General features: G+C 42.2%; 1 protein-coding gene across 3 annotated transcripts in view; it reads left to right on the top strand.

The window, feature by feature from the left end:
- The window catches only part of MTMR2 (myotubularin related protein 2), a 62889-nt gene that overhangs the window by 25477 nt on the left and 23476 nt on the right, over positions 1 to 13936 (top strand). The window contains exons 2-3 of one of the 3 annotated variants that reach the window (XM_059838590.1): positions 10322 to 10466; positions 11864 to 11939. In XM_059838590.1, the coding sequence (XP_059694573.1) occupies positions 11894 to 11939 (46 nt within the window). In that variant the 5' untranslated portion in view covers positions 10322 to 10466; positions 11864 to 11893. Of the gene's footprint in view, positions 1 to 4088; positions 4293 to 10321; positions 10467 to 11863; positions 11940 to 13936 lie in introns of those variants that run through there. The other 2 variants (XM_059838591.1, XM_059838589.1) reach the window with 2 other exon arrangements.

Below are 13936 nucleotides of genomic sequence, written 5' to 3'. Positions count from 1 at the left end.
AGGGATTTTTTAGCATATACCCTGCCATATGTTTTAACATAAGTTATAGGTCAGGCAAGAACAGAATTGAAGTAGTTGGAAGTGAAAATGGAGTAGGAAATCCACTTTGTAATTTGGGTTGAGATGTTAAAAACACCTTAAAGCCAACTTTGCCAAAGGGATCAAAGTGTATAAATAGCTGTTACAGATCTGGGAAGTTGGTGGTTAATAAAATACGGTGAGTTTCTTGCTCCTAAGTTCTGTAGGCAGTATTTTCTCCTGTGCATGTGAGGAGATGTGTCTGTGCATTTTGTAGTACTTAAGTCTTCTTGCTGATGCTCTATCTTTTATCAGTAGGGATTTTCATTTTTAGGTAGCTGTTGCTTTATAGGATAATGGCTGAAGCTTAGCATGTTCAAAGTTTTGGAGTGGCCCTTATAAAAGGGTTGGATGCTGTTCATTTGCAGTTGAGAAGCAGTGGATATAGGCCTAGAGCCTGCTACCACTTGCCTTAAGAGCAGTACCTTTGCCTGATAATTTGTTAAGGCCTATTGTGTTTGCTTTTGGATTACATGCAGCAAAAGCTTAAACCAAAGGATGGAAACTCATATGTTGTTTTCTTTATATTGCTTCTTGCAGCTAGAAAGAAGGAAACTACAGCAGATCCGTGTCACCTGCCTTGTTGTGCAGCCTTCAGAAAAAGTAGTTTAAATCTTTGTTGTTAGCATTGCTGTTGCAACCACTAAACCATTCTCCCCTTTAGGGGCTACAATGATACTGATACTCCTCTGAATCCAGACAAAATACTGCAAGCATATGACCATTCATGACTGTTTGTTCCCTACATAATGATTTTCTTTTGCAATATACGAGGGATTGGTGGATTTACAGTAAGTAGGTTAATGCATGAGGTGCAAGAACATTATTGTAGCATTCCCAGGACTTGAAGGTTAGAAATGGGAAGAAACCGAGCGATTTGTAACTTTATTTGTTCTCTATTATGTGTATGGTTAGAAACTGTAGACAAGCCCATGTGGTATTTTGTAAGATACATAACTGGTGCATGACAAAAGGTATATGAAGGAGTATTTCCTTCCAAGACAGTAAATGGATACTGTTGCTGTCTCCTTAGGTTTCCTGGATTAAGTCTGTTTGGGCAAGTCTGCATTCAAGCTAGCCAACCACAATTCCTTTGCGCTCAGTAGAAGGACATAGATCATTTATGATCTGATCTAGCTCAGCTTTAAGGACATGCCCATGTTAGGTGAGAATGTAGTGGAGTTGAGCTAGAGAAGTCCTTGGGGCAGATGTTGGGAACATACTTTGAAGGGCAGCAAGTGATTTCTGTGGATCCCAGCTTTAACCTGGCTCAAGTAAAGGTGCAGTTCTGTCTGTTTTGAGAACCTAATGTGTTTCTTTTCTTACTGTGGAGAGAATGCAGAGTAATATCTCCAGATATAGACTTCTACAGTTGAGGTAAATCTTGTCCCTCAGATGATATTGGGCAGGATTGACTGAAATGCCAGACACTGTCTTTGCCACCTTTGCTTTACTCTAGCTTTAGTACAAAGTAGCTTAGACTAGCTTTTTGTAGGACATGTATATTGTTAGTAGAAAAACATATTGAAGAAAGATGTGATTTCCCCCCCGCTCCATCCTTTGCTGTAAATCACTAAAACTAGCCTCAGTGAGCTTTTCCATTACTATCTCCCTGCCAATGCAGGAAGTGTGTCAGGCTTTGGTTATGTGTAACACATGTTCAACAAGAGCTGGGTTTAGAGAGTGACATAACGTTTTAAACTCTAAGCACTCATTTAAGCAATGTTTTTCAGTTTTGATTTTAAGGGACTTTTCAGTCAGTGAGTGATGCTAGCTTGGAAGCACTAAATCATGACAAAATCTCTGCCTAAGCTCCTCCATGGTATTTGAAGACCTTTGGCCCTGCCAGTCAGCTCCGTGATAATATATGGAGATAAATATTCCTGTTTCAGACTAGCCCATGACTCTTTGCATATGAGGCTGCCTGTAAGCAGCAGTTGTTCATAGCAAATGCAAAGATGTCTCCCATGCTGTGAGCTTTCCTTCCCGGTGCACTGGACTGTGACTGCTATTAAGTTACAGACTGTATTGCACAAGCCACCAGATGGTGAAGATAATTGACCTGTGGTCACAAAACACTTGGCTAGATGTGAGCTGGTGATGCAGCAGTGAAATTGAATAAACTGTTCATCTTTTTACTGTCACTGTATGAAGACTTGGCCGTGTATTTCTCTGCATCATCGCTTGGTTCTGTTCTCACATGGAGGTGCATTTCACGTTTTCATGTGTCTCTACAGGAGTAGAAGCTGTGCAGGTAGAAGTGGCCTTCACCTGACCTGCCAGTTGTAATTCCATAGGTCCCTTTGTACACAGGGACAAAGTCCAAGGGCCAAATCCAAGAACAGGCAGTGCTTTATGTTATCAAAGGTGTCAAACAGAGGGACTTAAAGAGCAGCGGAAGAGAAGTAAGGAAGTCTTACAGGGAAGCATATTCTAACTATCTCAAAATTCTGATTTTGACCATACGAATTGCATTTGTGTGCCTGGGGAAAATGGGCTTGCTTTCTTTCTTTGGAGCATTAAGCTGTTGATGAACAAAAGCACAAAGGACTGGCTCTGGAGAATGAATGATGCTCTTGTCCATAAGCATGGTCATACCAGGACAGCCCTGTCAGTGACTGGAATTTAGCCCCTGCCACATTTTTCAAGGACTCCAGTTTATAGTAAGTGCTGCATATTTCATAAGAATTACAGTAATTTTCATTTTAAAATATCCCAAGAGATGGAAAATCTTGGTTCCCTCCTTGCACCTCTCCCCAGTAAGTCCTTTTCTCTACCTCCCCCTTTCAAGGAAACAAAACCTACAGAGTAGCCAACCTCTGGGTTGAAAAATATTGATTTCATGCAAATTAGATAGGGAGAAAAGCCAGATGCAGTCAGTTTTCTGTCTCCTTTACATGGAAATAATACTCCCTAAGTGCTCATCTAGTTAGAAAAGAGCAAAGACAGCAAACATTGCTAATTTTTCCTATATAGAGGTACCTAAAGGCTTGAATGTGGAGTAATGTACAGTGAAAGAAATCTCTGGAAGCATTTATGATTGCCATCTATTAGGAATGGAAAGCTAAGGAGAGTGAGCAAATGGCCTTCATATGTTCTCCAAAATATTTTCATCTCTTCCTAATTGACTGCCATATTTCTCCTAGCTACAAAGTTCAAGAATTTTCTTTTTGTTGAGTAAAACCAGGTAAGAGGTGGCTTCCCCCCCTGCCCCCTGTTAGTTATAGTTTTGTAAACTGAAGGACAGATCAGGCAGGAATGAACAAGCATGGTATTTAAAGGGAGTACATGGATTTGTGATTGCATGCAGTGCCTGCCAAGATTTGATTTTCTGTAGATGTTTTTGCACGGAATGAAACATCTTTGTTCCCTTCTGTATGATTGTTTGCTCATTATAAATATATATTTATCTGTAACAAACTCAAAAGTGAAATTCTTAATAACGGAGGCAGTATTCTGTGACTTATTTTAGTTGGTAGAATTTATAACTCTGGTTTTGGTCAGAGTTTTGTCTGGTTTTTCTGTCACTTAAGACTGTTGATACGAAAGTCACTGAACTAGCTTAATGATTTCCTTGAAACTTTTAATCTTCTTTTTGCATGTAAGTTGTTTGCTAAACAAAATTAAGTAAAAATAAAGGATAGTGTCAAGCTAATGTGCTGTCCAAAGTTTTTGAACAGCCCATGGAGAGCAGAGGCATTGTGGTTTGAGACGTATGTGGAACCCTTGGCAGTGAAGAAGGTTCTGTATTAAAAAATGTTGGACTTGTCTGAATAGATAATATCTGCAACCTTCTGTGCCAGGGAGCGTTGCTGAGTTGAGTCAATGACGACTTTCTGTCAGAGCCTAATGAGAGAATTGTCTTGAGGCACCAAGCCATACAAACTTGAAGAGACAAGCCAGCCGTGGTTGAATGAGTGGCCCTCAACAATGTGTTCCTTTGAGCTTCTAAGCTTTGCCTTGTAGCTGTGCAGCGAGGGCCCAGGAGATTCACCAGCCCAGGGAACCCAGAGATGCTGTTCTTTGTCACTGGACATTCGAGTCTGAGTGGAGAAGAACATCGTGGAAAAAACAAAGGAGAAAACCCCAGGGAAACACTGCATGGTGGCTGCTTCCTCCTGCAGAAGAGTCTCTTTATATTACTTTAGGGATTGTATTTCCTTTTTTTAAATACAATAACCTTCAGCTTCTTTTTAAAGATTTTCAAGACAGTGGTAAGTAAGTAAGTGATTTCTCAAGCACTTTTATGCTTTCTCAAAACATGTAATGTAGGTAGAGATCACAGTTTGTGATTTGTTTTTTTTTAGTTGTGTCAGGAAGGAGTAGTTAAAAGGCAGTTGCAGTGTACTTTGTATGTTATTACTGTCTTTAGAGTAGTGCAATACGTGATCTGTTGTCAGAACATTTTTGATAACTTAAGTACTTCTTGTGTTTTGGTTTTTTTTTAACTAAGCTAGGAGGCAGCCTTTGGCCAAGTGCTCTCTTAGGAGCTGAATGGGCTTGATGTGATCTTTGGATGGTATATTTGATTCTTTGTGTACTCTTCTGAAATGATCCGTGCGTCCATGGTGTTTTGTCTTTTACTCTTTGAACTTTTAATATCCCAGAAGAATAAGACATAAAGCATTTTCCTGCAATTAATATCCTGCAGCTCTGAATGTCTCTAACATAGTTTTTCAAGCCATCTGGTCATAATCCTCAGAAAAGTCCCTGTGCTTCAGTCAGGCAGAGATATTTCTGTTCTTTCCCATAGTCTTTCTCCTGTGGTATTCCTAATGATTCAAAAATAATCAACAAAGTCCATTTACTTGCTTGATTTATGTTTTATTGCGTTTCCAGTAGGATTCTTAGCACACAAATCTTCTCCAAGTACACTTGAAATAGCCATACATGGCAGCTGAAATTCTCCTCAGTGTAGTGCAGTGTTTGCAGTCAAGTAAGCATGGCTTCTGTTCTGTGGTCCTGATGGTTGAGCACTGAGAGGACAGAAGCACCTTAGCAGTGAAATGCTGGGAAAAGTGTGTCCTTTTTCCTGTTTTGGGAAATGTTTCATTTAGAGAAGAAACCTATCCACCTGTGAAAAACTGTCCTAAAGAATCTCCTTGTTTCTGCACAGATCTGTATCAGTTCTGCGTCTTCGGTCAGTGTCAGCTGGACAGAATTAGACCGCTGTGGGGATTTTTTTCTGACGTGAATGGAAAGAGCTTCTCTATCTGTTTTCAGACATTTTTACACCATCATTGGAATAATGATGAATCTTGATGCACCTGCCATAGTGGCACTGTGCAATCCTTCATTGATTGACTGATGGAAACAGCCATGAAAGAGGAAAGGGATGAATTGGTAGGGCAATTCAGGGGAAGGAATAGGTGAACATGGTTTGAGACCCCCCAAAGGCATTTAAAGCAGAGAAGCATATGTAAGTGTATATGTTTTGCAAAGCAAAGTTAATTAATTAATCAAATATGTAAAAGTAATCCTATGGCTAAGTCTTTGCAGGAAGGCTGACTTCCCTTATGTGCTTCTTTGTGACAGCAGACAAGAGCCAGCTCTGACACAAAATCTGTCTCTTGAACCTCAGCTAAGACAGCCTATCTTACAAGCTCTAGAGTCATGCCTTTTTAAATTAAATCCATGCAGTATTTGTATTTGACCTGGGTCATTCTCTGCTGCCTCTCTGCACACAGCACGTTTGTACGTCTCTGAAAAGTGTAGGATATGACTGCTCAGTTGTTTGGGGATGTCCAGGAGATTGGGTTTTGCTATGCTGACCACAAGGAGGGACCAGAATTGGGATTTGCCCTTCCAGATCTGCCCTGACACTCCTTTACCCTAGTTCTTAGCCTTCAGTGGGAGGAAGGGTACTTATCCTAAAGGTGCAGCTCCTGCTAAAGGTATCCTGCTTTCCACCAAATGCTACAGAGTGCTTGGGGGGACCAGCCCAAGTGTAGATCTCCAGTTTCAGGTGAAATGGGTATTCCTGCAGCTTACTGACTATGCTGCCTGCAAAGTGGCAAAAATGGTGATTAAGGAGGGCATTTAATCACTTTCCATTTCTTGAGACAAAGACATTTAAAAAAAAGGGAGCAAAGGAAAGTTTAGATATGTTAAGTACAACGAGAATATTCCCAGGTTGTCCTTTAAATGTGAAGTATCAGAGAGATATTTTCCTGTAGGAGATTAAACCTCTCACTTGGCTTTTGACTTTCAATTCCATATTTGAAAAGTTAGATTTTTTTAAACACTACTCATTGTCTCTGTATGTTTTTGTACACATACAATATGTGCATTCTTGTCCCTGCAGCATATCTTTCAGCTGTTGCTGCTGACCAGTGCATGCTCACAAGGTAGACAGAGACAGGCCAAATCTGAGTTCAGGGGCTGCAGAAGCAAGGGGCCTTGGTGTGTCTATAATATTTGTCTGTACAGGCAGGTTCTATATGTTTATGTCAAGAGACCAGTTCAGTGACTGCCTTCCTGCTGTAGGAAACAAAACAGGACTGTGTAGCTGGAACAAAAGCAGCTCCCAGATTGGAGAGCTTGTCTTCTCAGAATATGGAGCAGACATGGTTTTGGAGAAAGGAGTAATACAGAAGCAAGGTGTTCATGCTGTCGGATTGAACGTGTCGAACCAGTGCTGTGGCTTTATGCACAACAACTCTGTTCAAAATGTGCAAAGTGACTTGGAGTGTGTAGGAGGTTACCAAGGAGAGATTAAATCAGAGGAAAGGAAAAAAATTACAAAAAAGGGTGCATTTTAATATTGTCTAAGCCAAAAAAGATTCCTTTTGCTCATTTTTATTGTGATTCAGGATAGAAGAATCTTTGTGGACTTGTGAAAACTGTTACACAACAATTTGGTAACACAAACCTCTCTCCCCTTAAGTTGTGTGAAGCCAAGCAATCTGACCCTTGTGGGTTTCAGGACTCAAACATTAAGGAGAAAGTTACAAAAGAATACCTGGTAGATGACTAGAAGAGACCTCAGGTGTTCTCCTCATGCATATTTGTTTATCAGGAGGTTTATGCAGCGTCCAGGGATAAAATGACTCTCTCCCTGGTTGGTTCAAGCTGCTCCCTCTCTCCTGCCTGGGTTTTGCTTGCCTTCACTCCTGCAGTCACACTCTGTGCTAGTCCTGGCAAAATGATCCAGGTTATGGAAAAACTTCCATTATAAAAGTCATAAAGAGGACCCCGGGCATCTTGGCTGGGCTAGACACTGAAGCAGTGACAGCACTGGCAGGGAGGGTAGGAGGAGGCAGTCCTGGCTTGGCCTCAGCCAGCGCAGGACAGGACGGGGGTTGTCAGCCCGGCTGTGCAGCATCGCTGGTAGGCAAGCGCCTCGCCAGGCAGTACAACAGGAAAGCACATCAGCTGTTTTCTTCATGGTCAAAAAGCAAACCCTGAATTTAGAGTGTCGTGTACCCTCTCGGGTCTTTCTAGAACAGTGTTCAGTTGTGCTCAGACCTCTAAGACCTGTGCATAGAGTGTGCTTGCAGTTCAAACTCTGTAGCACCGCTGTTGGCTGCAGCTGCTCAGGATGAGCTGTGTGCACAAATTGTGCAGGAACATCATCCAGGAGAGGGATTTTTGTAGCAGCATGCTATTTTTTGTAGCGAGGCTGCTGTGTTAGGAGGCAGTGTGAACATGTGGTTGGAGAGACTTGCCAGAACTGCAGTACCCTGAATTGCAGCAGTCTTACCTTTTTAGCAGGTCCTAAATATCTTTCCCTGACCCCATACATGCAAACAAAGGAGATCATGATTTTGTTGCTTAGATCTGGAGGTTGTCTCAACAAAACTGCAGTTTCCCTGTCTTGGTGGCAGTAGTTGGGAGGGCATGAAAGAGCTCTGCACCTTCAGCTGGGGCTGACTGTGCTGGAGCTTACACAAGGTGGGATCCTGGAGTAGAGAAGTGGTAGTTGAATGTAGCAGTGTGGGTTTGTTCTGCCAAGTCGCTGCTTGAGCAGCGGACAAAGGTAGGTGGTGGCACAAAGTCCTCACACCCTCTGAGCTGAGCCAGGACGTGTGTTTATGTTCTAAGGTACTCCCATTCTCAGACTCTTAGAGAGCTGTTTCATCTAGAGGGAGAACTGCTGACAGGTGGGATGGGTACATGATGTTACTTGGTAAAAGAAGACAGAAATAAAGGCTGTTCTGGTGTGTAACAGGACTTCATTCCTCCAGAGATTCAGTTACCAAGCTTAACATTTTTGTTGGGAAAAGATAATGAAGACATGGTTCTTAGAGGCAAGGCAGAGTATTCCACTGGTTTTTGGTCATTGTATCTGTTTCTTACAGAAACCATCTTAGTGATGATTGTGACAGAAAGAGCCATGTGTAACTCTAAGTCATTGTGGTCCTATTCCATAATGATTCGCCTGCCTCTGGGTGGGCTCTTCATTGCAGATCTCTAAGAATTCTTTGGTTTTATTATTTATTTATTGTCCCACTGAACAATTTCAAAGGCTGAGGCACACGGAGGTGGCACATTTCAGCTGCAGGCATGTGTGGTACCTGCCTCAGTAGCATTTATGTATCAGCAGCCGCTGTCCCCCCGCTGCAGCCAGGCTGCCGCAGTCATGTCCCTGGCTCCATTCCCTGCTTCCTCGCCTTACTGGTGCTCTTAATTTAATTTTGTAAGGTTTGCAGAGGGCTAAATTTGGGCCCAAGAGTGTTATTTTTAGAGTCTTGAAAATAGGCTAATGTACAAAAAAAGATTTTTCTCACAGTTTAATGAATCGTTTTTGGATTTTGAGGGGGAGAGGAGGATTGGCAGCAAGATGGAAGGGCTTTTCATGTCATCTCCTTAGTCATATAAGGCGCAAAGGGCCCATTTATGACACTGACGTCATCTCAGAGCTTCATGTGCTTTGTCCCATACCATTCTTTCTCCTTGATCTGTTTCCAAAACTCCTCTTCTCTTATCCACCCACTTTTCTTACCTGCTGGTGGCCCCTGTCCTTGGCTGGTGCTGCAGATATCTTCTCCTGTCTGCTGCCTGCATTTTCAGTCCTACACAGATTGTATTTCTCTGAATCAATTTTTATCAATTTTTAAATTTCATTGATGGAAGTGGGTTTCAGGAAAATGCCTACCATTCATTTCTTGGTTTGTGCCAGGTTGGGTTTCAAGTGCCAGTGGTCCAACTAGAGGCTCATTCAAAATCTACTACAGAGCAGGCAGTACATAGACTGGCACAACAGAGAGTAGTGTTTGTCCTGGGCTTTCTGACCATGTCTGTCTCAGCCTCGTGGAAAGGATGGCGGTTTTCCAGGGGTTATGTGCTTGCACCTTTGAAATCACCATGGAGTCAGTGCTTTGTTACCTGAGATAGGTACTGTGCTGAAGTCACTTGAGGGGTGGTGAAAATTAATTTAGTCCTCAAGACTGTAGCAAAAAAACCCCAAAATAATAGGAGGGGAGACAAGGAGGCCAACCTTGAAGTGCTGTGCTTCCAGGAAGCCAGCCATCTGCTGCCCTGGGTTGAAGTGAGCACAGGTTTGGATTGCTAACCCTTTCCTCTGATCCTGGGGACATTTCAGAGAAGTTTGAGTGAGCAGATGGATTTTATTAGACCTAGAAGAGACACTTTTTAAATTGGAAAGGCTTTCAACCTTGTCTACAGAGAATGATGTTGACATGGAGGTCCCATGCTTGCCTATTCCCTCCCCCACTTGCAGGACAGGGTTTAAAACCCACCTGAGCACTACCCACCTCTGCCACCTCAGCAGATGTTTGTCATACCGAGTGCTTTCTATGTGTCTTACCTCATATTTGCTTTGGCTTGAGATACAACCCAGTCTCCCAAATGTTTACTGCTGGACGTGCTCCCGCTGACATCTGCAGGAGAGCAGTGAGTCCAGCTGTTGACCGAAATGATCCTGGCAGCAGCTGCTGCCCGTGTGGGGTATGGACCTTCTCAAAGAAGCTGTGATCATGTTCTGAAGGCAGAGTGTATTTTCACTCATGTCCTTCCAAGATAAAAGGCCAAAAGATGACCACCACTTAAGGGCTAATTAGCCAGAAGCTTCCATCTCATTTATCATAATCCAGATGTTACCCTGCTAATTTCAGGGCTGTTACTCAAGCACAGAATTGGATGCACAGGAGTTGAGAGTGGGTCTACATCACAGGCTTTTGTCAGGGAGGCCCTCAGTCAGGGCTTTGATGGGGTGTGTGATCTTTGGCCAACACAGCTGTGCTGACAAGAAGTCCTCAACATCGATTTCTGCTCCTTATAGCGGCAAAACCTTATTTTTACTGATGTTGATGATGTGGGGGAAGAGAAGCTTCCTGGCAAGTTGCTGCCAGTGTGAGTTCTGTCACTGGTGACCTCTCCTTACTCATCCTGTGGACCCCAGCCCAGCTGCTCTGACAGCCTCCCTGGTAAGACCTGATCTAAGTGGGTGCAGTTGGGAGGTTTCTGTTAGGAAGCCAGGACTGTACTTGCTTTTATTATTAATTTTTTTTCTAAGAGTCTGTTGAATGCATTTTTTAAAATGTACATCTTGTTCTCAAGAAGGCTTTGATCTTGTTAATCTTTTCATCTATGCATCAATCTGTTGTGTGAAAATGCTGGAATGTGCTCTTATTGTGGCAAGGGCTTTCTTTGGGTTTGTTTCCAATTTTTTTTTGCATAGTTTAGGGAATTTTTCTTCCCTGAGGCTCTCCCTCTGGCTTGATCCTACATGAAAGTTGACCACAGACGTGTCAGGTTCTAGAATGCCACTCTAGGCTATGTCTTTGAATTTTCTTTGCAGGGATTTCCTGATACCAATTTGAAGCAATTTTTTTCCCTTTCCTTATGGTAGAAAAAACCGTTTTGGGCAAGCCTGCACATTCAGCTGTGAGCAGCAATGAGCTCCCTCTGCCTGTCTTCACCAGGTGGGACACTTGCCAACCCTGAACTCAAAGTTTTGTAGTTGCTATAGCATGAAGCAGAGTCTGGACTAACTTACCTGCTCTCTGTCTAAGAGGTTGAGCAAATTGTACTGCTGAGGTTGTGGTCATTTGTCCAGTTTGAGGCAGGGACAACGTGATTAAATCCATCTACATTTGGCCACATAGACTTAGCCTTAACCTCGATCACTTATATTTGCATTTCTCTCCTAGTTCTTATAGATTTAGACCTCAGGTTATGCTTTCCTAGTTACAGCCATGCTTTCCTAAAATGTCCATCTGCCCATGACAGCAGCTGTTCTTGTGAAAGCCTTTGTGTAACTGCTGTCAGAGGTCTGAGAAGTCATGCTCTGTGGTATAACGTGAACCCAGAGGAAAGTGACGGAGGGGTCATTTGGCAGCCAAAAAAAAAAAAATCAAAACTGTACCTCCTATATATACCTGTCAAAATACCTTTGTAACTGAGTCAAGCCAGGACTTCTGCAGTTGTGGGACCCTCACTGAGCACAGTGGAGTGACCAAGGTGTCCTTTTCAGTTTTCCTCAGTGTAAACTAGAAATTGCTCTGCTGGATATTGATGTCGTTGTGGTAATCACTGAGCACTTCAACTGGGAAAGGAACCGATTCCTTTGGCTCTGTCCATAACTGTGCGGGAATTTGACTTGTGAAGGTGGCCTGGGCAAGAGAAGGTTGGAGCATGAAAGGACACCTTGAAAGTGTGCTGCCAAAGTACAGAACCTGGTGTTGGCCTCTGAAGAGACCCTAGGCAGTACTTCAAGATCTTTGAATATTTGTTGTCCTTGATACTGTTGACCTGTATGTGTAAACTTCTTGGTTTATAAAAACATAATGAATTTCTGTTTGTACTTGTATCTTTTGCCTAGGTCCTGAGGGAGGCTAATAAATTGGCTGAAATGGAAGAGCCACCTTTGCTGCCAGGGGAGACCATTAAAGACATGGGTACGTGAAGAGGAAATTCCTTATTGTTTGCTGACAAACAGTAGAATATCCATAGAGCAAAATATCTTGGCGGTCACTGACCAACAACAGCGCAGTGCAGATATTTTGGGAGCCATGATCAGATTGTTTCATTAATTGAGCAATTGCACAGCACATGGGCCAAGGTAACTGTGTCTTCTTTTAGCACGTAGCAAGTACAAAGCAATTCAACGTTCTTGCCGTGAGTGATGGGGTGTGAGTTGTACAGCTCTGCATTTGCCGCCTCCTGAGAGGACATGGATCAACTGTTTCAGTTTGTCCTTGCCACAGGGTAACTTCCTAGGCTGACACAGCACAATTATGTGTCAAATCTCTGTCATGGGCTTTAGGAAAGGATAGGCTGCTTTTGCAGGGAATTTACTGTGATGGGGGATGGGGTTTTTCTTTTTTCATCTGGACGTGCTGACACGCATCAGATTTGCTGATGCTCTCCATTCTGAAGGCTTGAGTAAGCCTCTTGATTAATTTTCTGTGAAAGATGTTGCATTTGCTTTTTTACCATGTTGCCATCCCCTAAAAACGGTAAGGAAGAGTGCAACTTCAGTCCTAAACATAAAAAAATCAAAAAATGAAAACTGAAAATACTTCACAAAAAATATGTGCCTGTCAACAGCAATATAAAAACAAGCAAGAAAACCTCCAAACAACCACCTCCATAATTAATCTTTTTCTCAGCCTCTTTCCTCAGAGTCCTAAGGACTTTGAACTCGTACTCTAACCATACACTGCAGACTGATATCTAACTCACTCCACAGATGCTATTAGCTCTGACAGTGAGGAGCTTTTGAAGGGTTCCTAGGGAATGGTTTAAGAAGTCAGAGTTACCCATGTTTTATCTGTTGGCAAATGGTGTGATGAGCCACGTAAACGTATAAGACTGGGTGGCTTTTGGAGTAGCCCAGACAGCAGCTGCCTGTTCCAGCAAGAAGCTAAAGGCAGCAAAAAGGAAATCTTTGTTATTCATCAGCAATAATTGTTTCCTGTTAAAAGTGTGAAGAAAGGCAAATGTAATTCTCCTTGTATTTTACAGGGAAGGGAAGAAAAATATTTTCAGCCTACCCAATAATCTAGGGTAAGATTGGCCTGTAAAAGACAGGAATTCCACAAGCAGGGGAATTAATAAATCTGGTTTCCAGTTTCTTTCTCCCATATGTATTCTCTTATACATACCAAAGGCTGAGCTCATTAGGCTTTCCCGTGGTGATAGCACCACTACAACCTCTCTATTATACCTGGCATTCGTTCTCACAAGCAGTGAAGCACTTTAATGCCTTGGAGATCCCTGTTTATCAAGTAGAGACTGCTGAAATCATACAGCTGTGGCAGTTAAGGTCAGACAAGCCATGTGTGTAGGTACATTTGTACATGCACAGTGTAATTAAGTAAAATTGTTTCCTTAGGAAACCAGGCTAATAAAATGCAAATGTGAAAGGTGGTGTGGCTTACACGCTGGCAAGGCCAGTGTTTGAGATCGTGCCTGGGGTTCCTTACCTGGAAAACATTTTTCTAGCACCTTTCCTCTTTACCCAGAAATCCTGCTCCTTTTTAGATGTAAATGCATGCTTTTCTTATTAGTGGATTTTGCTGGGGTTTTTTTAAGCATTCAAAATTACCTTTTGAATAATGGGAACTCCAGTGGAAAAAACTAGGCAGGCTGCCCTCACCCTTGTTATGCTTCCTGAGTCTGCTTTCAAACCTCTGTCAAACTAGTCTTTGAAAAGAAGTGATTAATAATCAGACACTAATGAAACACTTGGTTTAATTAGAAATGGCTATAAGCATTTTGTGTTTAATTGTCCTTCAAACAAATACATGTAAATTTATATAAATAAATAAATAATGGAATTACTAGCATGTTTTTTATAGATATGTATATTTTATTTCTTTTTAACCAGATATTGTGTGCTACATATTTTGCTCCAAATTAGTCACTTCTGATGTTTTAAGGATCTTTCTTC

Source organism: Haemorhous mexicanus, chromosome 2 (assembly GCF_027477595.1).
Source record: "Haemorhous mexicanus isolate bHaeMex1 chromosome 2, bHaeMex1.pri, whole genome shotgun sequence".
Lineage (NCBI taxonomy): Eukaryota > Metazoa > Chordata > Aves > Passeriformes > Fringillidae > Haemorhous > Haemorhous mexicanus.
Note: the sequence above shows the minus strand (reverse complement) of the source record. Positions and strands in the feature narration are given on the sequence as shown.